Source organism: Magallana gigas, chromosome 8 (genome assembly GCF_963853765.1).
Source record: "Magallana gigas chromosome 8, xbMagGiga1.1, whole genome shotgun sequence".
In the NCBI taxonomy this organism is placed as follows: domain Eukaryota; kingdom Metazoa; phylum Mollusca; class Bivalvia; order Ostreida; family Ostreidae; genus Magallana; species Magallana gigas.
This window is the reverse complement of record NC_088860.1, coordinates 20,408,231-20,433,011: the sequence shown is the minus strand read 5'-3', so window position 1 is coordinate 20,433,011 and position 24,781 is coordinate 20,408,231. Positions and strand designations below refer to the sequence as shown.

At 33.4% G+C, this 24,781-nt stretch overlaps 1 protein-coding gene and 1 long non-coding RNA gene across 2 annotated transcripts in view; both read right to left on the bottom strand.

The window, feature by feature from the left end:
- Window positions 1-43: 43 nt before the first annotated feature.
- Window positions 44-10,634, bottom strand: LOC109617068 (uncharacterized). Its single transcript, XM_020066266.3, has 18 exons — window positions 10,598-10,634; window positions 10,127-10,190; window positions 8,420-8,565; window positions 5,968-6,095; window positions 5,724-5,853; window positions 5,544-5,612; window positions 5,233-5,345; window positions 4,863-4,944; window positions 4,615-4,782; window positions 4,433-4,519; window positions 4,189-4,283; window positions 3,952-4,053; window positions 3,780-3,840; window positions 3,407-3,511; window positions 2,558-2,622; window positions 2,383-2,454; window positions 2,126-2,295; window positions 44-1,929 (listed from the first exon to the last, which is right to left on the bottom strand). Exons 1-18 carry the CDS (start codon window positions 10,613-10,615, stop codon window positions 1,730-1,732), a joined length of 1,875 nt encoding a protein of 624 aa, XP_019921825.3. The 5' UTR covers window positions 10,616-10,634; the 3' UTR covers window positions 44-1,729.
- Window positions 10,635-24,586: 13,952 nt separating this feature from the next.
- LOC136270497 (uncharacterized) overlaps window positions 24,587-24,781 on the bottom strand; it is an 8,990-nt gene continuing 8,795 nt past the window's right edge. Inside the window, exon 3 of the long non-coding RNA XR_010708247.1 lies at window positions 24,587-24,781. This exon is cut by the window's right edge and continues 90 nt beyond it. This is a non-coding gene — a long non-coding RNA (uncharacterized lncRNA).

Genomic DNA, 24,781 nt, shown 5'->3' with positions numbered 1-24,781 from the left:
TTTTTACGTGTTAATTTATGGTCAAAAATAGCATGTATTGTAGTTTAAGGCATATCTCATTGCTTATTTGTTGACCACCACGCAGCCTCCTTAAAATAAGTTATCACTTTAATCGTGGACAGTACTGTAAACCAACTTTTATTAGCGTGCGAGAAATTTTCGCGAGGTTCACGAAGGCCTCATTGTCGCGAATATTTCTCGCCGCAGACCAGTATTTACCATATAGTTGTAATAAAAGAAACAGGTGTTGATGAGGTAAAGTCGCGAAACTTAGTCGCGGCGAACCAGTTCATCTCGGATAAATCGCGAAATAAAGTCGTCGCGAATAATAGTTGGTTTACAGTATACATGTCTTTATTAATTAAATACACACTCTGGCATATGTACATAGTAGATGTTGACGTTTTGTGAATGCTGTGGCATTCTTTAAATTGGTTATGAATTACTTAACATTGACAACGACCATCCAAACAATAAGAATGAACTTCATTTTTACATTTACTTTTTATAATTTATTAGAGGAATCCTTTGTTCGATGGTTTTTTTTCTTTTACCAGTTTTAAAAAATAAAGATTATTTACTATAGTTTGTCCCGCTTTTCGCTTGATATCTCAATAATCATAAATACCTTTGTACCCAAACTATGTTCATCCACTGATATGAAAATTGTCTAGATTATCAACGGGGATTTTGCATTGCATTAGCCATAAAATAGCCCGGATGATAATGGTGAAAATTGTACGAGATATTCCGAGTGATTTCTGAATGGTGAAAAGATGTAAACATTTCCTATAATAAATCTCCGTAAGAAATTTGTTTTTGTTCCTCTGAACTTTAATGAGTGAAAAATGATAATTTGTCAATGAAGATATGTTGGACATTTTACCTTTTATCAATATCAAAAGTATTTCTTTATGTGTATGTGTATTTTGATTAAAAATCATCAAAAAATGATGGAAGCAATAACTTGGGACAAAATATGGTAAATTTACATGTAATTCTTAATTTAACATTAAACAGAGAAAGATGTAATTTCATTTATAATAAATTGGGTTCCATTTTTGGGAATTGATTTTAATCAACTCTCCTACGCAGTTACTGAAGTAAACCGGAAGTGAAACAGTGTTTGGACCACACTTTTTTTTAATTTTTAAAATAACCGATAAATTCGATGTAATGTATTCTGATGCTTTGTTTTTCAAGGAAATTTATTTATAAATACCATGAAAATAGTAAGATTATAAATTGAACGACAAATTTAGATATTTTTTGTAGTCGTATGTTTTCTTACGCAAGAGTTCAATATCCTCTGGTTGAATGAGACTAGAGCTCAATATTGCTTGGATCCACCACACAATTTCTCAGAAATGATTTTATTACTGATACATAGTTTGATGGAAATATATCTATCTTTAAATATTACACATCATGATTCATACAGTATGGGATTTTTTCGAAGTTCTTGTCGGAAAAGCCCCAGAATTTATGTTAGGAAAAATGTGCTTAACTCAGATACATATAAAAACTAGTTACCAAGCAAAATAACATATTGTTGATTTTCAAATAAATAATAATTGATAAAATTAAATCCATTTTAGTTATTTATGTTGCCATTGACTAAAAAAAACCATAAAATGTATGTGTGACATCTATATTACCGTAAACCATATCCAGTATAAATATCCAAACTGAAAAATATAAGTTTATTGTTGCTACTCCCCATACAAAATCATTGAAGCATGATAAAGAGAAAAAGAAGTGAGAAAATCTGCCATTTGTAACTGCCAGTTACAAGAGAACCCCCAGATACGATTGGTCCTGCTTTGACTTCCTCGATCCATTCGTTGACCAACATTTCTAACAGGGACATAGGTACAGCGCCGTTAGTAAGAATCAATGAGTGAAAATCACGAATGTCGAATCGCGTTCCTACAAAAAAAGTAAAATAGAATGTACTTGTTTTTTATTTCTCCCATGATGCTTCACTCAATTGAAATCATGTCATACAGACCACAAAAAAGAAAATATAACATGAACAGAACTGTAAAGGTTTATTAAGTTTTTAAAAAAAAGATCTAAATAGTGAATATGAAATAATGTGCCCCTAGAAAAAATGTATAGTTACCTAATTCTGTTTCTGCCTTTCTCCGAAGGTCTTTTATCTTGATTTCTCCAATTTTGTATGCACAAGCTTGACCTGGCCACGTGATATACCTGTTAACTTCTATTTCCATAGCCTCAAAGGAGTACGCAGTGTAATTTAACATGTAATCAATTGCTCTCTGCTTATCCCAACTGAAAAAAGAAGATAAGTCCAACATGTCATTTCAAATTATATAGGAAATTTCTAATTCTTCGATCTTTAAAACAAATCACACTTACTTGTAGTAATGTAACCCCGTGTCCACCACAAGTCTACAGGCTCGAAGTATCTCAGCGCTATAGCGACCCATTCTAAAAAAAGGAAGTGTCATTGAAATGTAAATTTTCAACAAATCATGTGTTTAAAATACAACAATGTGTTTAAAATATTTCTATTATGTAACAAGCAACTTACAACTCATAATCGTCCTTGTATAATCCCATTTCTACTCCAAGATACTCAGAATATAGTGCCCATCCCTTTAAAAAAAATTGGGGACATATTTATAGTATCATATGGAGATAATGAATTTGGTTGTAAACAAATTCACCATTAGATCAATCTTAAATTTGAAAGTAAAAAAATCCATACAAAAAAGCATAAGAATTTGAACACTTTATGATATCTTTATATAATGCTTTTCTTTTAAAGGAGAGTAGTCTAAAATTACCACGCAAATTTTATCCCTCCATAACTACCATGTTTCATATCTAATCGATTGCATGTTTGACTGTGATTTTAAGAAGTTTATTCATTAAAAAAAGAGTCCTCTTTTAAATTATTTTTAGAAAATTGAATCTTTACAAAATATCACATATTGAAGTTAACATTGAGGTCATTTTGCATTTTGAAATGTATCTTTTAATTACAATTAAGTTTCTCACAAATATCTTGGTAAAAAGTTGCAAAAGTTTTCCCTTCCTTTACAAATGCCAAAAAAAATTCATAATTCTCATACTATCCTCATATTATGACAAAATTATTTTTCCCTAATTTTTATAAATGGCAGACAACTCTTAAAAAACAATTTAAGTACAAAAACTTCAATTAATTGTCTACATACATACTACAGAGTTTGATATATGTCAGTCTCATAATAATTCTAAAATTCGTATTAAATGTATTTCAGATCAATCAAAATTGTTAATTTCACCTCGGTTCTTGATAAACTACCTTGAGATAGATAAATGAGACATAACGCTTTTTTCCAATTTGTTTGCATACTCTTGTCTTTGAACTAGGGGTTGTTTATAAATAACTTACCTCAGAATAAGCAGAGTAAAACGGAAACCATACAGGGATATCATAAAATGATAAAGGTGTGTGTCGTCTGTAGTCTGGGAGATCTGCCAGCATAGCGTAACTGTGCTGTAGCAAAAAAGCAACACAAGGTATTTTGTCATAACAACACCTTCGTCAGGGAATACATGGCTAATCAATCTATCTCAAAATTAGGTTGCATTTTTATATATTTGTGCTTTGAATTTGGTTGAGATCATGTCTAGGCTATTGGATATAATGGTAACCTTTTTCATTTTTAAAGCGGTAAAATAGACCAACAAACATTTTAATAAGACTAGGGAAACGGATTTTATGGTTTTGTTAAAACGTTTTTACATAATTTAAAAAAGTTTACCTGTAAATGATGACCTGGATTTGCCTCGTGCAGACTCAGTGCCATAAATTCAAAAAAGGGTCTATCAAAGAAAATTAAAAAATATGATTACTTACATTATGGTGCACTTGCAAATAAATCGACAATTCATCAGACATATTTATGAATAGCGTCTTTGATGTTAAGCATTTACTTTTCCAAAGGTCGGAATAGATTGATGAAGAAAACTCCCGGATATTCTTTTGTTGCAAAGGAATACCCTCCTTCTGGTCCATCGTAACTCATCTTTCTTATTCTTAAAATAATGCCATTAACATTTTGATGTATAGCAAATAATACATAAATGATATATTTTGATTGAGAAATATTGATATTAATAATAACTTTGAAGTTGACACAAAATAAGTCCTCTAGGTTGTGATGAACTCACTCTAAAGGCACATTAGGTATGTCTTTAAAAAACTGTTGTAACTTTGGGTTGATTCTATCAAATACGATTTTTTTGTACTCAGTGATAATTTTATCCTACAAAACAAAGGTATATAGTCAAATCTTGGGTTATGTGAAAATGCTTAATCATTAATTAACACAAGCACGTGCTTGGTTATATATTATAACATTTAATTTTTAAATGAATTATTACATTTCCAATATACGTAAAGATGTACACGTACCGAATCGTTGGAGTAAAAGTTGGAGTTGTTTGCAAGGCTATTAAAAAATTCTTTAACCGTCCCCTTATGATTTAGCCTTTTCATTGTCTGAAAGAAAATGTCATTTTAATTTCATAAACATTTCATGATTTGGCACGTACTTTTAGTCTATACAAAAAAATTTATCTAAAACAAACAAAAACCATTTTCATTTCTTGGTGAATCCTTTCAACTTCTTGCTCTCCAACTCTATGAACTTCTTCGGGGGTCATATCAAAAGACAAGTGCCATTTTAAGCAAGCTTGATAGTATTCCAATCCATTTTGTAAACTGTTAACGCCATACTGAAGCCTTGTTTTAGGGATGTATTCCTGTTAAGACCATAAAACCAATATCAACATTATCATACGGTAGTCCCTGAAACAGTAGGAATATAATAGTTCATTCTTACATTAATGATAAAATCTTTAACACTTCTGTATGCTTCAATTGTCATGTTTACGGCTTGAAGTCCCCTTTCTCTTATCCCAGGTCTGTAAAAAATGATATAGGAAAAGTGACAACCTGCAAAATATATCTGTGATATCTATATCAAAGATACTTAGAAAGTAAAAATACGATGTTGTTGTAGATATACTGGAGTATTAGTATGTATAATGCATAGTTATGTATACGTGTAGGTATGGCAGTGGATGGTGTGTAGGTCTGCGTAGAATTGGGAGTTAAACCCAACTTCAAAAAGAAAATGTTTTTCTCCAACTGTACTAATGTACATATACATTGTATAAATAACAATTTATGCCATATCTAAGCACTCTAACTTTTCGGTTTCTAGTATATTAGCGGCATTTGCCAAGGAATTGTTGAATGGAGAGTAGAAATTAGACTTCAGAGGATCCACAAGGAGCTGATCGATCATAGCCGGAACGCCAGCCTGCAAAACGTTATGTGACATTATTAAGCAAAGTATGAAAATACTCATACTCAATTATGGTTTTTAAATGTTTTCTATACTTTATGTAAGAATAGTGAGTTTTTGGGTATGTTCACAGCTTAAATACTTTAGGAACTAGCACCTCCTTTCTTTGTCTTTTGCTCAATTAAATATTATGCTTTTGTGATAATAACTTACAATGGAAACATTATGGTATGTTCTGTTCAGTCTGATGGCCTCTCGAAAGCGTTCCTTTACTTCTTCCAGCTATAAGTTAAGATTACATTAATAAGAATATGTTGTTTACTTCTGATAGCCTTTAGAGAATGTTCAGAATTGCCTGATAAAAGGATGGTAAACGGTGGAATTGTACTCGACCTGATATGGAATAGCATTCAGTCTGGCAATATAGTTTTCAAAATCTCCTCTGGAGTTGGTCGACGCTTTAACAGCACTTGTAAATAGCTGTATTCCTTCTAGAAAGTTCATTGGATTAAGTGCCCCGTACCTAGATCATTATCGGAAATAAAAATATTTTAATTAAAATTCAACATATAGAAGCAAGGTTGTATTCATTGATTTACAATAAAATGAAAGTAGATTACTTTTAAGTTTTACATACCAAGCCCATTTGGAGCCATTGATGTATGTCTCAAATGTGTCTTTCAGAATGAGAAAATTGATTCTCTCTGAAGATGTAATGTTGGAGCTTATGGCGTTTAAACGGTTCAGAAATTCTTGCGTTTTGTTCTGAAATCATAACAATTACAACTTTATGAAATGACTTACACTTGACAATTGTTTCCAGGTATGTAATTACGATTGACACAGCTTATACTTTACCATTAAACACTATATTATTAAAATTTGATATAAGGATATGTTTTACCTTAACGGTAAAAGAGGATCGTTTTATATCTCCAGTTCTTTAAATTCACGTATCTATTTCTGCCAAATTGCATAATTTAAAAAAATTCTTTTCATTAGCAAATAATTCATGCGATATATTTGAATGAATTTAACGCAGATGTTGCTGAAAGCAAAGCTTTGGCAAATTTTCAATGCAACCTTAAATTTTAGATTTAAACAAAATGAAATGAGTCGGACAGCAGGCATGGCAAATTTCTGTCCTTGCGTTACAAACAAGATCAAGATAACATTTAGTAATTTAATTTAACAAGAGGCCCATGGGCCACATCGCTCACCTGAGAAACAACAGACTTTATAAAATCAGTTGAAGGAGTAATATATAAAAAATATATGGACAATGTAGTCTAACAGATCCTGTATTTAAAAAAAAAATTTCACTGGAAATTCTGTTTATCATTGATCCCTTTCATCACAGTATAGTCATATCACATATTTAGCATTACAGTTCTCAAGAAGATCTAAATCAAATGGGATATAAACCTACATCAAAAATGGGAAGGCCAAGAATTGTCCAGATGCCAAAGTCTAAACAATTTTAAAGAATCAAAAATAAGCCAAAATGCTTGCATATAAGTAAATCCATTATATTATAACATCTGAGTTTTGGTGAATTCAAAATGTTTTCCTTTGTAAAATTGGACCCCCATATGTCTCCATCCTACTCCTGAAAATATGATTTTGACAAATTTAAAACTACACTATCTAAGGTTGCCTTCACTAATGTTGCACCTTATCTAAGAAAACTTTTCTCAATATATTCCTTTGTAAAGATTTAACCGGTCCCCATTGTGTCCCTACCCTACCCCTTGGGATCATAATTTGACTAAATTTGAATCTACCCTACCTGATGATACTTCACACAAGTTACAGCTTATCTGGCCAGTGGTGTTCTGAGTATTTTCTGAGTACAAGATTTAAAATAAAATTTCTCTTTATATTCCTATGTAAAATTTTGATCCCCCATCGTGGCTCCACCTTAGTCCTGGGGACCATGATTTGAACAAACTTGAATCTACACTATCTGAGGCTGCTTCCACACAAGTTTCAGCTTTTCTGACCAAATGGTTTTTGAGAAGATTTTCAGAGATTAGCTCTATATATTCCTATGTAAAACTTCAACCCCCCCCCCCATTGTGGCCCCACCTTGCTCCCGGGGACCATGATTTAAACTTGAATCTACACTATCTGAAGATGCTTCCACTCAAGTTTCATCTTTTCTGCCCAAATAGTTTTTGAGAAGAAGATTTTTAAAGATTAGCTCTATATACTTCTATGTGAAACTTGGAACCCCCCTTCCCCAAGAAGATTTTTGAAAAATATCACCAAATTTTCAATAAATCCTAATTATTTCCCCTTCAAATAGGGTGTGTCCCTTTATTTTAACAAACTTGAGTCCCCTTTACCCAATGATGCTTTGTGCCAAGTTTGGTTGAAATTGGCTACGTGGTGCAGGAGAAGAAGTCGAAAATGTAAAAAGTTTACAGACAGACGGACAGACGGACGCCGGACAAAAAGTGATGAGAAAAGCTCACTTGAACTTTCAGCTCAGGTTAGCTAAAAAGTATGCTGCAAATAATAAATTGTGTACAAACAAAAGATGCATAGACAACAAGAATTAACAAATGACATGTGGTGATAACGAACGGTGTTTATTATCAAAAGCCCTAAGGAAAAAGGAAAGATACAATGAAGAGAAAATAATAAAGATAAAATAGACAGAGACTTTAAAATGTAATGAAATAAATTAAATAATGCAACCTTGACAGCAAAACTATGACAGGATGTTAAAAAGTCACTAGATAGAAAAAAAAATGAAATTTAAATTATATGAATTTAGAATCAGAGTATAGTAGGGAAAGGTAGATTTACCTGATTTTTTAGAGATAAGATTGATCATATTAAGCATATCTATTAGGCGTCTAGAACTCATAATAAATGAATAACTATTCATGGGTTGACGTGCATGTCACATTAAATTATTCGCCACGGTGTCACATCTTAGAGGGAGTTCAGTGCTTTCAGTACTTTGATTTTAATTATATTCTTGATATTATCGAATATTGATATCTTATCTTTTAAAGATATGTTTCAGTATTTTTGTAAGTACATGTTCATTACAGCCAAGCAGAATCAGACACACTCACCCTTCTGACTTCAAACATCGATATGTTATAGGAATATACACGGTCATTGAAGGCATATCTTCCTATGTAGGTTCCATATTCTGGTTCATTTTCCATTCGCCACGAAAAGTAGTCCTTCTGTATGGTCTGAATTGTGTCTGCCTCCACTGATTTTATAAATCAAACGTGTTAATTTAACAAATAAAACATAAAAAACCTAGAATATTTATAAACATTTATCAAATTTAAGGTTGCAAGAACTTCCAAAATATTTGGAACATTAAAAAATGTTTTGTTATCTCTAAATCGAGTGTTTTGAGTCTCTAAATCACACATTAGTTTATTGTTAACGTAAATGTTTTCTTTCTTCCATGGCTCATACAGGTCATATTTTAAGCATTGCAGAAAACAACCACTCAGATGAAAAAGCTAAGTAGACTTTTATACTTATATCGTTCTCGTTTTAAGACGGGGTCACGTGACCCCGTCTATTAGTTTACTGTCAGCCAAATTCTCAAACCGGAAGGCACGCATAGAACACATGAATTGAGTCTACGCCTAAGAAAATAGTGCAGAAACTTTTCATGCATTTCTGTAAATATATATTATTAAAACACGCATTAAATCGTTTCAAGTACTCTATGTTAAAATCCAAATTCTGTAAAAAAAATAAACAAATAGCTTTATTGATCAAAGTATTCTTGACCGGGTTCAATAGTTGTAGAGCTTTGTGGTTACATAACTGAATGTTTATCGATTTGAAAAGCAGTTGACTGAATTCGGAGTATGGTTTTTAATGAAATTTCAGGAACGGTTTTATCGTAATTCGTGTAGATGGTGCACGAGTTTACACAAAAAAGTAGTAAGGTAAGTGGCGAACGAATTTATTTTTACATATTAATTCTATATGATCGCTGCAAGAAAATCGTGACAGAGAAGTCGGTCTAAAAAATCAAAATGGCTACCGCGACGAACTTTTTTATTGTTATAGTACTTGGAATAATCTTAATGTAAAAAGAAATATTTCTGACGTCAGGTGTCTGTGTTTGTCATCGATATACAAATATTAACTTTGTTCGGTAATTCAGCAGTTTGAGAGTTTTCGGAGTTTTCATAAACCTTGCATAACAGATACCGTCCGACTTGTGGATTTTCCCTTGTATCACAAAATTAAATAAATCTAATGATTTAAATTATCTACCTAAATATAGTTGTTTTGATTTTCCCGGTTAGCTGTAGTTTTTAATTTTTTTTCTTGAGGTCTTATTTTACATAAAATACCGTTGTGTCAGTTTTCTACAATTATGAAGAACAGTACCTGCTGGGATTTAGTAAAATTTAGACAAAGTATCAGGCAATTGCAAAAAACCGAATTCTAAAATATTAGATTGAAACAACTAATTCAAACTCATAATTTTTGGAACATATTCAAGGAAAATGTGGACAATTACAAATTCAAACTTTCAAGACCACCCCGTCTTTCAGTACTCCCAGTACTTTGATTAATTCTACGAAGTAAACGAAAAAACGAAAGTTATCTTCACATTAATTTTTATAGTTATTCAATATTGCAGTAACTACCTAGTTGTCCAGATGGACAGTTTAATAAAAAGATTATAAATCAATACAAAATTAATATTTAAAGAATAAGAATATCAGCATCAAATTTTTTAGTCGCAGAAACATCGATTAATTACTTATTAAGGAAAATACCTTCTATGATCTTACCATTTCCAAATGACAGATGACCAAGTAAACAGCAAAACAAGAACCCCATCTTTGGAATATAAGACTTTTAAAGAAAAAGTAAAAGATCTAAACATAAATTTTGATTTACAGTTATCTTCATTATTTACGTGCAATTCAATTATACTACATGTAGTTTCATTTTTTTAAATAGGTCTCCATACTTAATTTCCCTTCATTGCATTAACATTTTTGATATTGATATTGGAATACTGCCTTCGCAGTGCGCTGTTTGATGTCTGAAATAATGTTGATGGTGTTTTATCTTGTACAGAAGGAAAATACACTCCTGGGATTTACATGAAAGTTCAAGTTGATATGCCAATATCAAAATTCAAATGACAAAACAATTACATATGATAGAAATATTCAAAATTACACACAAATGAATTAAAAATTATCAATAATAATGGATAAAGAATGTTTCTTTTTCGCAATACTTAAACATCTAACCTTGTTCGATGGCGACATTTTGGCCACTACTGTATGGTGTGCACATAATAGAACAACCGGAACAATTTTGTATTATATAAGGTATCATAAATTCAAGTCAGATGGCCTCATTTTGGCCACTACTGTATGGTGTCCACATAATAGAACCGGAACAATTTTGTATTACATAAGGTATCATGCATTCAAGTCATAAACTTTAAAAAATTTCGGGTCTTATTTTTATGCCCAGATTAATAGCAGCTGTAAAATCGAAACTGTAAAATTGAAAACTTTACCACACTTTTTTTTTCATGGCGGTAACATATAATATATGTAAATACTTATAAATAAGAATCATTGAGTGAAAATCTCGAATGTCAAATCCCTTTCAAACATGAATACAGGAAATATTGTATTTCTATGATGCCTAACTCAATTGAGACCGTACACAAGAAAATTTATCATGTACAATACTTCCAATTTTGAAAAGTAGAGCAAATTTATCACAAATCATACCTGTTATTTTATCTACCTTGCATCTTTTCTGGCAGTTTATATGCATCATTTTTTGCGTATGGTTTTATTATCATTTATCAGAATATGATATGAGTTGTGGATTTCAGTGGCCTCAAAGTCTATGTTTTAAAAGGCATGAATATATTAAAAAGTCTTTAGAATGTATTTTTTAAGAGAGGGACAGTTAATCCTCATTTATGATGATTGATGTAAGTACTGAATGTTTTTCAAACATTTAGCAAACATATTCCATATTTGTAATAGACGTTGTCGTGGTGTATTTCTATTTTCTTCATGCAAATGAAGTTTAAAAATCTATATACTGTATCACAAGAATACATTCACTCATCAATAAGATTCTATTTGTTGTAAAAAGCTACACGTTTGTACTTACGTGTAGACGACACTCTACAAGTTTAGAGAACGTGTAGAAACCATGTCGTCACAAAAACTGATGACGTAATACGCGAAGAATTTAGGTGATTCCCCTAGTTCACGTACACGTACCCGTACACGTTTGAAATCTCAACCTCTCTATTAAATGTTTAATCAATATATGCTTAGATTTTATCTTAGATAATGAGAGGATTCAATTTTTTTTTTACATAACTGATCTTATGCTACACTTTGGGATTTAATATGAATATTCATGAAGTCGACATCCGCCTACTTGCCATATTTGGAACAAGATATCTTGTCAAGGTTTATAACTGACGTCACAGCAAGTATAAAAGCAAGTGCTTGCAGTCAATCTACCTTTGCATTCTCAGTTTGAGTGCGTCTAGACGTATCGGTATACATAGAGATTATATCTGAAATCGATTGATTGTTTTTGTTTTGTTTTTGTTACATTTTAAAAATCAGCACACCATTAACATTATTGGATTTCATTTTTTTGTTAGTTTCAGAGTAAATAGTTCTTTTTTAAATTGATTAAAAGAACTTGTTCCGTGCGTTCATTTATTTTGTTTTTAAAATGCCTTTTTTATTAGAAAAGACGAACACACAACCCAAAGGTACATCGGGATGTAATTGACAGCTAGTGCAGTCATCTTTTGGAATACGATGATGACAAAACAAAATTATAATTTACATTTATAAAAGACAACAGCTGAACACCAACTGGCTTTTTTGGTCATGGCTTATTTATTTAAATTGAACATGCATTTTAACACCGACCCGCCACCAAATTCAATTGGTGAGCAGGTATATAGCTGCACAATAATTAACTCAATCACACAACAATCATTTGTTCAATCAATAAATATAATTCAATCAATAAATATAAATCAATCACATCAGCAATAGGATTGTTCAATCAATCAATCCATAAATCAATCAATTAAATTGTTTGTTCAATCAATATAAATCGATTACATTGGCTATAGGATTATTGAATCAATCCGTTAATTGATGAATTGAGTCAATAAATAATCAATGGATCATATAGTAGATAAATAGCGCTTTGCTTAAAGCGGGTTAATGGCTAGGTTAGGTAGACCCTGAGCACAGTTGACCACCTATTCCCAAGCTTTGAGCAGGCCCTGGGAACAGGTGCTACATCAAAGACCTGAGAAACCTTGCCATGTTGCAAATTCCGACATACAAACAGCTTAGCTAAGGTGTTTGTCCGCCAGACCATTTGCAAACCAAAACCCTTTGAAACGGCGAGCACATGGATGAAGGCAAAATTAATGGTTAGCTATGACCAGAAATTTAGAATGGGAGGGGGGTAAAATGGCAACTGGGAGCATTGGCCAGAAATAGGTTTTTACTAAATCAGAATACCAATGAACATAATATCAACCTACAGTTAAGATATTGAATTATTGTAAGCTAAACATGTTTAAAATTGGATAATAGATAATGATACAATTTTGACAAAGTTTTAAATCCATGAAGCAATAAAGGTTAAATGGATGTAATATTTATTTAACAAGGCATTGTATAGCAAGTCAGCTAGAAGACTATTGAATATAAATGATTGAATTATATATACAAGTTGGCCCAATCTCATACCATTTGTTATTCAGTTAAGCTCCAAGACAGAAAGATTCTTTTTATTGTATTCATCACATGATTAAAATAAGAGTCGATTATAGATATGCATATATCCTGACTCATGCGAATGTTATAGGATTGAAGCTAGCAATGATTAGTACAACCATAATCTGAGATAAATGTTGATTCTTTGCTTTAAGGTGGCTCGCACCACCTTGAAATAGTGTCTCCGATTAGCAGAATATTAAATGATTATGATAGTCAATTCAAGCATATCTTCAACAACACACACCATAGCGTAGCACAGAATTGAAGTCTCATGGCATAGCATTGGAATCTCATATCATAGCACTGGTATCTTATACCATAGCATACAATCTCATAGATTCTCATTCCTCATAACATACCATAGCATACCATACAACATGATTTAAACTCGGTATTAAATGCTCTTATTTAAAATAATAAAAGTTCTCATCGCAGATTAGTGGTGAACTTATAACTTATTAGTGGTTTCTTATAATTTAACTTCGAAATGTTCGGAACTCTTCTGTGTATGGAGGCGTTTTTTGTTCAAATCTCATAGCATACCATATCAAAAGTCTTTCATTTCAATTTCTCATAGCATAACATACAAATCTCATAGCATTGCATTGAAATCGTATAGCATATCATTAAATTCGCAAACCATAGCATAAAATAACGTTGGAAAAGACATGCATAAAATGACTGTAGATATTATGATGGAAGGAGTATATAAGCCAAAGAGGTTAAAGAATTTGCAATTTGGATATAAAAATTTATTTTCACAAGTGATTCCCTAAACATCAACAAAAATCCCAAAAGGAATCGAACTCATAATAGGCAGTTCACAAGCCAGATACTTAAACCACTACACAACCAATTGGATTGATCAGTTTAACGAAGATTTAAATCGCCAGCTTGTGACAGTGTGTCTTAAAAAGAAGAAGTCTAGGTGAGTGATGTACCTTAACTTGCTGTCCCCAAACAAATAAACGTACTTTGTAATTGAAATGATATAACTTATAAGTCTATGTGGGAGGTGAGGTATGAATAAACTGTGGACAGGTATAATGTGGTAGTTAAGTTGATTGCCTGAAATGTACTGCTTCCGTTTGAAAGGTGTCCGAATAGCGTAGTGGACAATGCACTCGCTTTTCGCCGCTGAGAGCCGAGCTCGATCCCCGTGATCGACAGTGGTTGTATGTGATAGGGTATGGCGGTCGCCCGCTTGGACACGTGGGTTCTGTCCGGGTACTCTGGCTTCTTCCCACACCAATGACCCCCTCGCGCTAACATCCGTGCCAACGAGAGATATTAATATAAGTTGAAGAACTTGCTTATCAATCGTTGTAAAATAAATAAAGTTCAGTTTATTGCCTGAAATTATTTGTTAAAACTTGTGTCAAATAGCAGAATCCACCTGGCCGGGTGGAGAAGTAGTTGATGAGGTCCACAAGGGGATAGATTAAACTAGAACTTAATGCTTCTTCCTGACAACTGGGATAAATATTTGAACTTGTAAAATGCATACTAGTACTTATGATTATTGCCATGGTAGACTATATTGAACCCTGCCTGCAGAAGGCCTTAGATGTTTATAGTTGGTTGATGCTAAGTATGCATATGAGCTAAGGAAAAATTTGTACCCGGTGGTTTTAAATCAACATGTATAACTTCGATGTCTATTCATAAAGACCATTACTTACCAGAGAAGGGACATGGGTTAAATGAATGCAACAAATGAGAAATACGAGTGGTCGTGACTATAATAAAGCTGACCGCTTGGCATTTTACCGAAGGTGTAAATATACATGCAAGGTGCAAAATGTTTACTGGTGCAATTGTAATGCAAGTGAAGATATGATGTTGTTACTGATATGACTATAGAGATTAGAAAAACTGATGGAACACTGGATTTATCCCTATCCCTAGTACATGATTTAACATGTTATCAGCAGTGATGAACACACCTAAGTCTGTAGAGAACTTGAACCATCCAAACTGACATTAGGATGGACTACTTACCAAATAATTTAAGGTCGACATTTGGAAAACAAGACATCATGAAGATGATAACAAAGATTATATTAAGTATTAATAAGGAGGTGTGAATCATAAGACAAATTGCAATGTATAAGGTTAAACAGTTTAATTAGCTTCTGTTTGGAAAATATGTTTGTTGAAAAATATAGTGTTATATTATTACTATTAGTTCAATAATGGTGCAGAATAATCTACTATTTTTTATGATTTCCACCTGAATTATTTAGCTGCCTCTTTTTATATTGACCCTTTAAATATGTGCTAATTTCCTGCAAAACCAATCAGGAGTGTGTTTTGGGCGCCTGAGTTTGTTTTTTAACAAAACTTTATATTAAGCAATGAGGGCTTAGTCAATATGGCCAGAGATGTGAATGCTGGAAAATGCGAGGATTAAATGTGCATTTCATACCTAAGTTTTGTCAGGGGTTTTCAAAGATAACTGAACATGTTAACTAGAAGAATGAACTGAAAGAGCTATGCTTGATTGCCGTAGGTTAATTTTTAATTTTTTTAGATTTTTTTTAATTAATTTTTTTTTAAGAATAGGCCCCGTTTCATGACCTTTAAGCACATTGTTATCCGGTTGTTTAATTGTATCTGAATAGGGAAGACACTGTTAGATCTCTGGGGTCTGGTATCTATGTGGATTTTGTAAAGCTCTGAACAAACCCCTAATGCATCGGGAAATGGCGGTCAGCAGGCTAGAAAGCTGTTTCAGGAATAAGAGTACCAATGCACCGGATGTTGACATCAGAGAAAAAGTTATAGAACATTGTAACACGGAATAAATGGATAGGCGTCAGGCGATTGGCTGAATTCAGGTATGTAATTATTTTCATTTTAAAGCCAAAATATAAATGTTTGAAAGAAATGATGGGATGAGGGAATATTGCAGAAAATACAGAAATGCCAGAGGAGATTGTAGTAGTGGGGGTTAATTTTTTATGCAGGGTGCCATTTACTGCTGATCGCTGTAAGTTGTAAACAAGTGCAAATTTGACCTATAAACGCCACGGGACCATGTATTTTTTTTGGAAATTTCTGAAAGTGCTTAAAATGAAGTTTCAAATGATACCAAAGATTGGGCTGCTGTTGTCATAGTAAAGTAGTGAGAGGTCCTAAGGTTTGTATAGAGTTCTATGGGAAAATAATTGGTAGGCTTTTCCCTATTCAAGTCTTCTAATGGTTAACGTCGGCATGTATGCTGAACCATTTACTTGTGGCAATACAATATTGTATTACAATTTTTAGCCAAGTGTAAATAAAAACTTGCTTATTCATTCTATAGCAAATTTGTACGATTAAAATCATGAAAATTTATATATAATTTTTTTTTCATCATTAAATTTAAATTAAATCTAAATTTGTCTTATTACAAAAAAATACTGTTTGAAATGTTGATTTAGTGTCACCCACATCAATGTATGACATTACCTATTAATCAACGTATAATGGTCAATACTGAATCAATAATTGAATTCATGCAATTCAATACTTACAGTAGTTGATCATATACTTTACACAGACGTCAAGGTGTTGGAAAACACGTGTGCTGCAAAATCTTTACAGTGGCATAGCTCTAAAATGGTACATAATATGTTTAACAAAAGTGTTGTCATATAAAAGAGGTTCAAGAACAATAACTCTTAATAATTGTTATGATACCGAATAGAGTTGTCTTTCTTTGTCAGGATGAGGCTCAACGTTACCGAATTATACTATTTCTCATCGTCATCTCTATTGTGATTGTGCTACAAATAATTGTTATGATTCTGAGTAGAGCAGTCCTTCTTTGTCGTAACGATACTGCACGTGTTCCAAAATAAACTGGTTCTCATCGCCATCTTTATTGCGATTGTGCTTCAAGTGTAACATAATAACATGAGTAATTGTAGCATCAGTATGTAATTGAAGCATATATACATTAAATATTTGTCTAATAGTATGAAGAAATTATGGTAACTGTTAATTTTTTAATTAAAGGTACCTCACTACACCTACACTTATACTTTTTAAGACACTACGTCACAAGATGGCGATTTAAATGTATTGTTAAACTGTTTATATCGTTCGATTCGGTTGTATATCGTCGTAGCTCAGTGGTTAAAGTATTGGGCTTTTAAAAGATAAAAAAAAAAAAAAAAAAAAAGTATTGGGCTTCTGAACCGCAGATCATGAGCTCGAATCCGCATTGAACATTTGTTCATGTTTATTGAATTAAATTTTTGAAAAAGTAATTTTTCATCCAAAATTGCACATTTTTTGCCAATCTATTATGATATCTATCATAATAAAGTAATTTTCTGTTGATTTGAGAAAATATTTCACGGTGTAGTGAGCCACTTTAAGTCTTAAATATCGAAGAATATACTGCAAAACTGATGTTCGGGGATTTTTAGAGCGCGTGTTGAAATAACGTGATACCCAAGTTTTAGCTTGTTATGAACAAAATAGGACGTTTGGGAATAAATTAAGCTAAAAGGCAATACTTACAATGGCTGAGCGTATACTGAACCAATGTATTTTTATGGAACGCCATAGCTGCCTTAAGGTCAATTTCATATTATATGAATTGGTATATCTTTTATATGCAATAGTAATAACATTATATGCAGTTGAAACATCATTATATGCAGTGCTAACATCATTATATACTGTAATTTTTAGAATTTTCCTGGGTGGGGGGTTCTCCCTGCGACCCCCACCCCCACCCCCCCCCCCCGTTCTAGACCCCCATGCATTAAACAAATTGTAAAATGGTTACACTGAAAAATGTGACTGGTTTCATGGCATATCCGATCTTTAGAGTTTATCTCATAATATCAATCATTAAACCCATTTTATGTGAAAAATCGAATGTCTTTATTAGTAGAGTGTGCTTTTAATTAAAGAGTAAAAGAAATTACAAACAAGAGGCCCATGGGCCACATCGCTCACCTGAGGAACAATAGGTATGATAAAATCAGCTTAATGGAGTCATAATACAAACTATCTGGACAATGTACAATAATACATGTTGATCCTGTATAAATAAAATCCATTTTTCCCCTGGATATTCTTATGTTTATAATCATCTTTTCTAACAGGATGATTTTATAGTCATATCATATGTTGAGTATTGCAGTTCTCAAAAAGATCCTTAACAATTGTTTATATATATGATATAAACGTACATAAACTCTGAACCTTCTTGTGAGGCCAAAGAATTGTCCTGGGGCCAAAGTTTTAACAATTGTAAAGAATCATCTGGCTGATTAGTTTCTGAGAAGAAGATTTTTAAAGATTTACCATATATATTCCTTTGTTAAACTTTGACCCCCCCCCCCCCATTGTGGCCCCACCCTACCCTGGGGATCATGATTTTCACAACTATGAATTTACACTACTTGAGGATGCTTCCACACAAGTTTCAGCTTTCCTGGCTGATTAGTTTCTGAGAAGAAGATTTTTAAAGATTTACTTTATATATTCCTATGTTAAACCTTCGACCCCATATTGTGGCCCCACCCTACCCCCGGGGGTCATGATTTTCACAACTTTGTATCTACACTACCTGAGGATGCTTCCACACAAGTTTCAGCTTTACTGGCTGATTAGTTTCTGAGAAGAAGATTTTTAAAGATTTACTCTATATATTCCTATGTAAAACTTTGATCCCCCATTGTGGCCCCACCCTGCCCCCGGGGGTCATGATTTTCACAACTTTGAATCTACACTACCTGAGGATGCTTCCACACAAGTTTCAGCTTTCCTGACTGATTAGTTTCTGAGAAGAAGATTTTTAAAGATTTACTCTATATATTCCTATGTAAACTTCGATCCCCCATTGTGGCCCCACCCTGCCCCCGGGGGTCATGATTTTCACAACTTTGAATCTACACTACCTGAGGATGCTTCCACACAAGTGTCAGCTTTCCTGACTGATTAGTTTCTGAGAAGAAGATTTTTAAAGATTTACTCTGTATATTCCTATGTAAAATTTCGACCCCATATTGTGGCCCCACCCTACCCCCGGGGGTCATGATTTTCACAACTTTGTATCTACACTACCTGAGGATGCTTCCACACAAGTGTCAGCTGTCCTGGCTGATTAGTTTCTGAGAAGAAGATTTTTAAAGATTTACTCTATGTATTCATATGTTAAACTTCGACCACCCATTGTGGCCCCACCCTACCCTCGGGGATCATGATTTTCACAACTTTGAATCTACACTACCTGAAGATGCTTCCACCCAAGTTTCAGCTTTTCTGGCTGATTAGTTTCTGAGAAGAAGATTTTTAAAGATTTACTCTATATATTCCTATGTAAAACTTCGAACACCCATTAAGGCTCACCCTACCCTCGGGGGTCATGATTTTCACAACTATGAATCTACACTACCTGAGGATGCTTCCACACAAGTTTCAGCTTTCCTGGTCTTATGGTTCATGAGAAGAAGATTTTTAAAGATTTACTCTGTATATTCCTATGTTAAATTTCGACCCCCAATTGTGGCCCCACCCTACACCCGGGGGTCATGATTTTCACAAATTAGAATCTACACTACCTGAGGATGCTTCCACACAAGTTTCAGCTTTCCTGGTCTTATGGTTCATGAGAAAAAGATTTTTAAAGATTTACTCTATATATTCCTATGTAAAACTTCGACCCCCCATTGTGGCCCCATCCTACCCCCGGGGGTCATGATTTTCACAAATTAGAATCTACACTACCTGAGGATGCTTCCACACAAGTTTCAGCTTTCCTGGTCTTATGGTTCATGAGAAGAAGATTTTTAAAGATTTACTCTATATATTCCTATGTTAAATTTCGACCCCCCCATTGTGGCCCCACCCTACTCTCGGGGGTCATGATTTTCACAAATTAGAATCTACACTACCTGAGGATGCTTCCACACATGTTTCAGCTTTCCTGGTCTTATGGTTCATGAGAAGAAGATTTTCAAAGATTTACTCTGTATAATATATGTAAAACTTCGACCCCCCATTGTGGCCCCACCCTACCCCCGGGGGTCATGATTTTCACAAATTAGAATCTACACTACCTGAGGATGCTTCCACACAAGTTTCAGCTTTCCTGGTCTTATGGTTCATGAGAAGAAGATTTTTGAAAATATCTCGAAAATTTTCATAAATTTCTAATTATCTCCCTTTGCAAAAGGGCGTGATCCTTAATTTTCACAAATTTAAATCCCCGTAGGCTAAGGATGCTTTGTGCCAAGTTTGGTTGAAATTGGCCCAGTGGTTCTTGAGAAGATGTTGAAAATGTGAAAAGTTTACAGACAGACGGTCAGACGGACGGACGGACAGACAGACAGACAGACAGACGGACGACAGACAAAATGTGATCAGAATAGCTCACTTGAGCTTTCAGCTCAGGTGAGCTAAAAATGAAGCAAGCGTTTTAAAATCAAAGTCGAAAGACCTTTGTTTCAATGTACCAGGTAGGTGCTACTCCTCGCTGATCAATGCCTCCAACACAAAAGGAATAGACCGATTTTCATTCATAGACATAAAAAAAAAATCGTTTTCATTTTTTTTTTAAATTAATTTGATTTTTAAGAAATAATAAAGAAATTGGTTGGTCTTAACCTCTTTTTATGGTTGTTTCATCCACTGTATAAAATTTAAGCTCACCGGGCATATATTTTTGTATTTTAAATACTACAAAGAAGGTGTTGCAGTTCCTGTGCTAATTTCCATAAAGCTGTTGATGTTATCTTCATATCATTTTTATAAGACCATTTTATTCGCAGATCCAGAGAATTTTTTCGGGGGGGGGGGGGGGTCCGATGAAAACTGAAGTTTGCCGAATGGGTGAGGAAATTTAAAGTGGGTCCGAGGCAAATTTTTGGTAAGTGTTTGGAAATTTAAGAAATTTGAATTTTCCTGGGTAGGGTACTCCCCGCGACCCCCACCCCCGTTCTAGACGCCCATGCATTAAAAACAAACTGTCAAATGGTTACACTGAAAAATGTGACTGGTTTCATGGCATATCCGATTTTTGTTTCAAAGAGGCATATTTTTAAAAATTAAACTTCGAAAAAAAAAACCTCCGAAGTTAAAAAAGGTGTTTTAAATCTTCACAAACTTCATCGTGTCTAGTATAGCCGAGTGGTTACGCAGGAAGGCCGTATAATCACCGAGACTAATTAACTGCTTGGTATTTTTAAAATTAATTTTTGATCGCACGAAAAGGTAATACCCCTATGTCGATGGTTTTGAAAATAATGTCGGGATAAATAAGTTTCAAAACGCTTGTAATTGTAATATTTTACATTTGTGCTGATTTTTTTTCAACGTTACCGACTTTGTTCACATTATAAACATGAATCGTAAACATCTGCTGCTGAACGAGGGATGATAAAACAAAGTAACACATCAATTGATAAAGTTAATGTATTTTTTTTTGTAAAACGTGTCGTTTTCAAAAATATATGTACATATTGTTCGACATCGTTAAAAGCAAGCTGCGCAATAATGTATGAATCAGCGATGTACGGATAAGTTTGTTCCAAGCGCCACGGTTTATATGGATGCTATTAAAATGATTATAAATAACAATCAAGAGCAAAATAACTCAATTTAAGCGTTTTTAAAGAGACATAATTAGATTTATTAATTAAGCTCCGAAGAATTACATGTATATTTAAAAGACGCTATCAAGTAGAAATCAAATTGTTCTATGTTATCATCAAGATACATAAAGTGATCTACCTAACTGTATGCGCGGATCTAAAAACAGAGGAGGTATTAAATTTCTACAAAGTACAATCATTTTTTGTTATTTTGCTTTTAAAAATAAACGCTTACTCCACTAAAAATTCATTCATTCGATTTATCACATATCGATGTATCAAGGACAGAGAAACTCAAACACAGACACTCTCTCTCTCTCTCTCTCTCTCTCTCTCTCTCTCTCTCCACCCCTGCGAATGTTATTGTCATTTAAATTTTAAATCACGTGGTTTTATTTGACCCTTTCACTTTCGCAGTAAAAATCGTGCCTCGTGTTTATAGTCTATTTTAGAGAATCTAGGTACTTGTAGTCAAATATAAATTCTAGAGGTTTATTGATTTTAAACTTTATCTTCATTAATTGGTGGGTAAAATGTGTCCTAGAAATGAATGTGACAATACAAAAATAGGTTTTTTTTTTCTGCTGTTGCGACAATTAACATGCGTAGTAGACATCCCCCCTAAGAATTAATTTTCGATCCGCGCCTGACCTAGTAATAACACTAATAGTGAAACAGACTGTACTATTTTATGCAGAATGTTCGTTGAAAATGGCTCGATATACTAAGTTTTTATGCAAAACATTCACCCATTATTTTTTTTAAAAACATGGTATTGCACACCACAAGCATCAAACATGGCTATTATTTTATTAAGCAACCCAATGTTTATATTATCAACCACTCTACACATGGTTGAACACGAACGATAACTCTGTTTCGAGTATCATCGTTTAATTTTAAAAACCGCTAGATGGTGAAATAAGACATACATCTTAAAAGATGATGATATTTCAACGTAAATCAAAGTAGAATATGATATGAAAATCGACCAGTACTTACGTATTTTGAGAATATTATCCGAACACTTATACTTCCGCTCGAAATTTCACAGGAACTGAACAAATCTCGGTGAAGTCTCGTGAACTTTCATTTGAGCACCTCTGGACTTATTACATACTTAGCAACGATAAAGAAAACATTCCGAACACATTTGCAGGGGTCTCTCTCTCTCTCTCTCTCTCTCTCTCTCTCTCTCTCTCTCTTTCTCTCTCTCTCGTGAATTCATACACTGTCGGCACCTTTTTCAAAATAAAACTGGACCTCTTCCCCATTAAAACTTTTTGGCGAGAACCAGTTTACAACCTCATCATAAAGAATTACGACAGAAATTACCACTCCATATAATGAAATGATTACATCAAATGACTCAACAACGGCATATGATAAAATTGTCACATCATATAAAGGATTTACAACTGCATGTAAAGCTTTCACCACGATACATAAAGGTTTTACCACCATACAAATGTACTGTTCAAAATATTCCTACGTAGAAATTCGATCCCCCTTTGTGACCTTAGCCTCATCCATGGATCATGGTTTAAAGATACTTGAATTTACACTACCTGAAGATGCTTCCACACAAGTAACAGCTATTCTGGCCATTTGGTTTTTAAGAAGTTTTTAAAGATTTTCCTCTATATATGTTCCTATGTAGAATTTCGACTTCCCCCGTTTTGGAACCACCGTACCCCCAGAGATCATGATTTGAACAAACATGAATCTAAACTACTTGAGAATGCTTCCACACAAGTAACAACTTTGCTGACCATTCGGGTTTTGAGAAGAAAATTTGTTAAAGATACCAACAAGTTTTTAATAATTCTTTAAAAATTATCTCCCTTTCAAATAAGGCCTGGTCCTTCATTTGACGGAGCTTGAATTCCCTTTACATGTACCTCAGGACGCTTTGTGCCAAGTTCTGTTTAAATCGTCCCTTCGCTTCTGGAGAAGAAGTCAAAAATGTAAAAAGTTTACAGACAGACGGACAGACATACGTTGGACAAAAAAGTGATCAGAAAAGCTCACTTGAGCTTTCAGATCAGGTGAACTAAAAAACAATAAATCAATAAAGCATATGAATGGATTATTCAAAGATAACTCAATGTTGTTTTTTGTGAGTATAAACTTTGTTATGGCCACACAAATTATGTCAAACATTGTACATTTATAAATCGTTTGGTTTCATTTTCTTTTGCTTAAACCTTACAATGTTCAATTTTCAAATGAATAGAATTTGAAAGTCTACATGTGCACTTTTAATGAATATTCTTTTCAAAGAAGATAATGAATTTTAAGCAACGGACTAGAACAAATAAATATATGTCGTAACTGCACGTTTTTTGCAAGCATCATCACTTAAGTTTTCCATAGAACAGATGTTGACTAATGGATTCTCTAGAAAAGTCTCAAATGTACACGTAAGCAAACAAGGAGCTCTGGGTTTTAGTTTGTTAGTTTCTTTCATAGATATTGCCTTCTGTTTTAGGGGGCTGTTTTCTTTGTTTTAGTTAATTTTATTCAGGTGGGTCGAGGGGGGGGGGGGGTTAGTGATGTTATTGTACTGTTCTGTCTCTCAACCAAACCATTTGTGTTGGGATGATATGCTGAGGTGTGATGCTGTGTGATTTCAAACATTCGCACAGGGCATTGATTACATGTAACTTGGACATGAAATTCCTTCCTCTGTCTGAGAAAAGTACCCTAGGTGCACCATATCGACAAAATATTTCTCTAAATAGTACACTTGCTGTTTCTTTTGTCGATTGAATGCAAACTAAGATGTATTCATACTGAGATTTCTTTGACTCATTCAAATGTCAAATGTTAAACAAATGACAGAAATTCTGCTGGACATGGCGTTGTTTATTTGGTAAATAGTTTTTTTACAAAGTGTGAAAAGGTGTAAATCGAGTAATCCCTGGCATGTCCACTTAATAGATGTTCTTTTGTATTGTGTGTAAATTGTTTACTCATCAGCCTTTGATAATCAATTATGTAATTTTATTGTATTTTCTACTTTTTGAGGTAAATTTGGGAT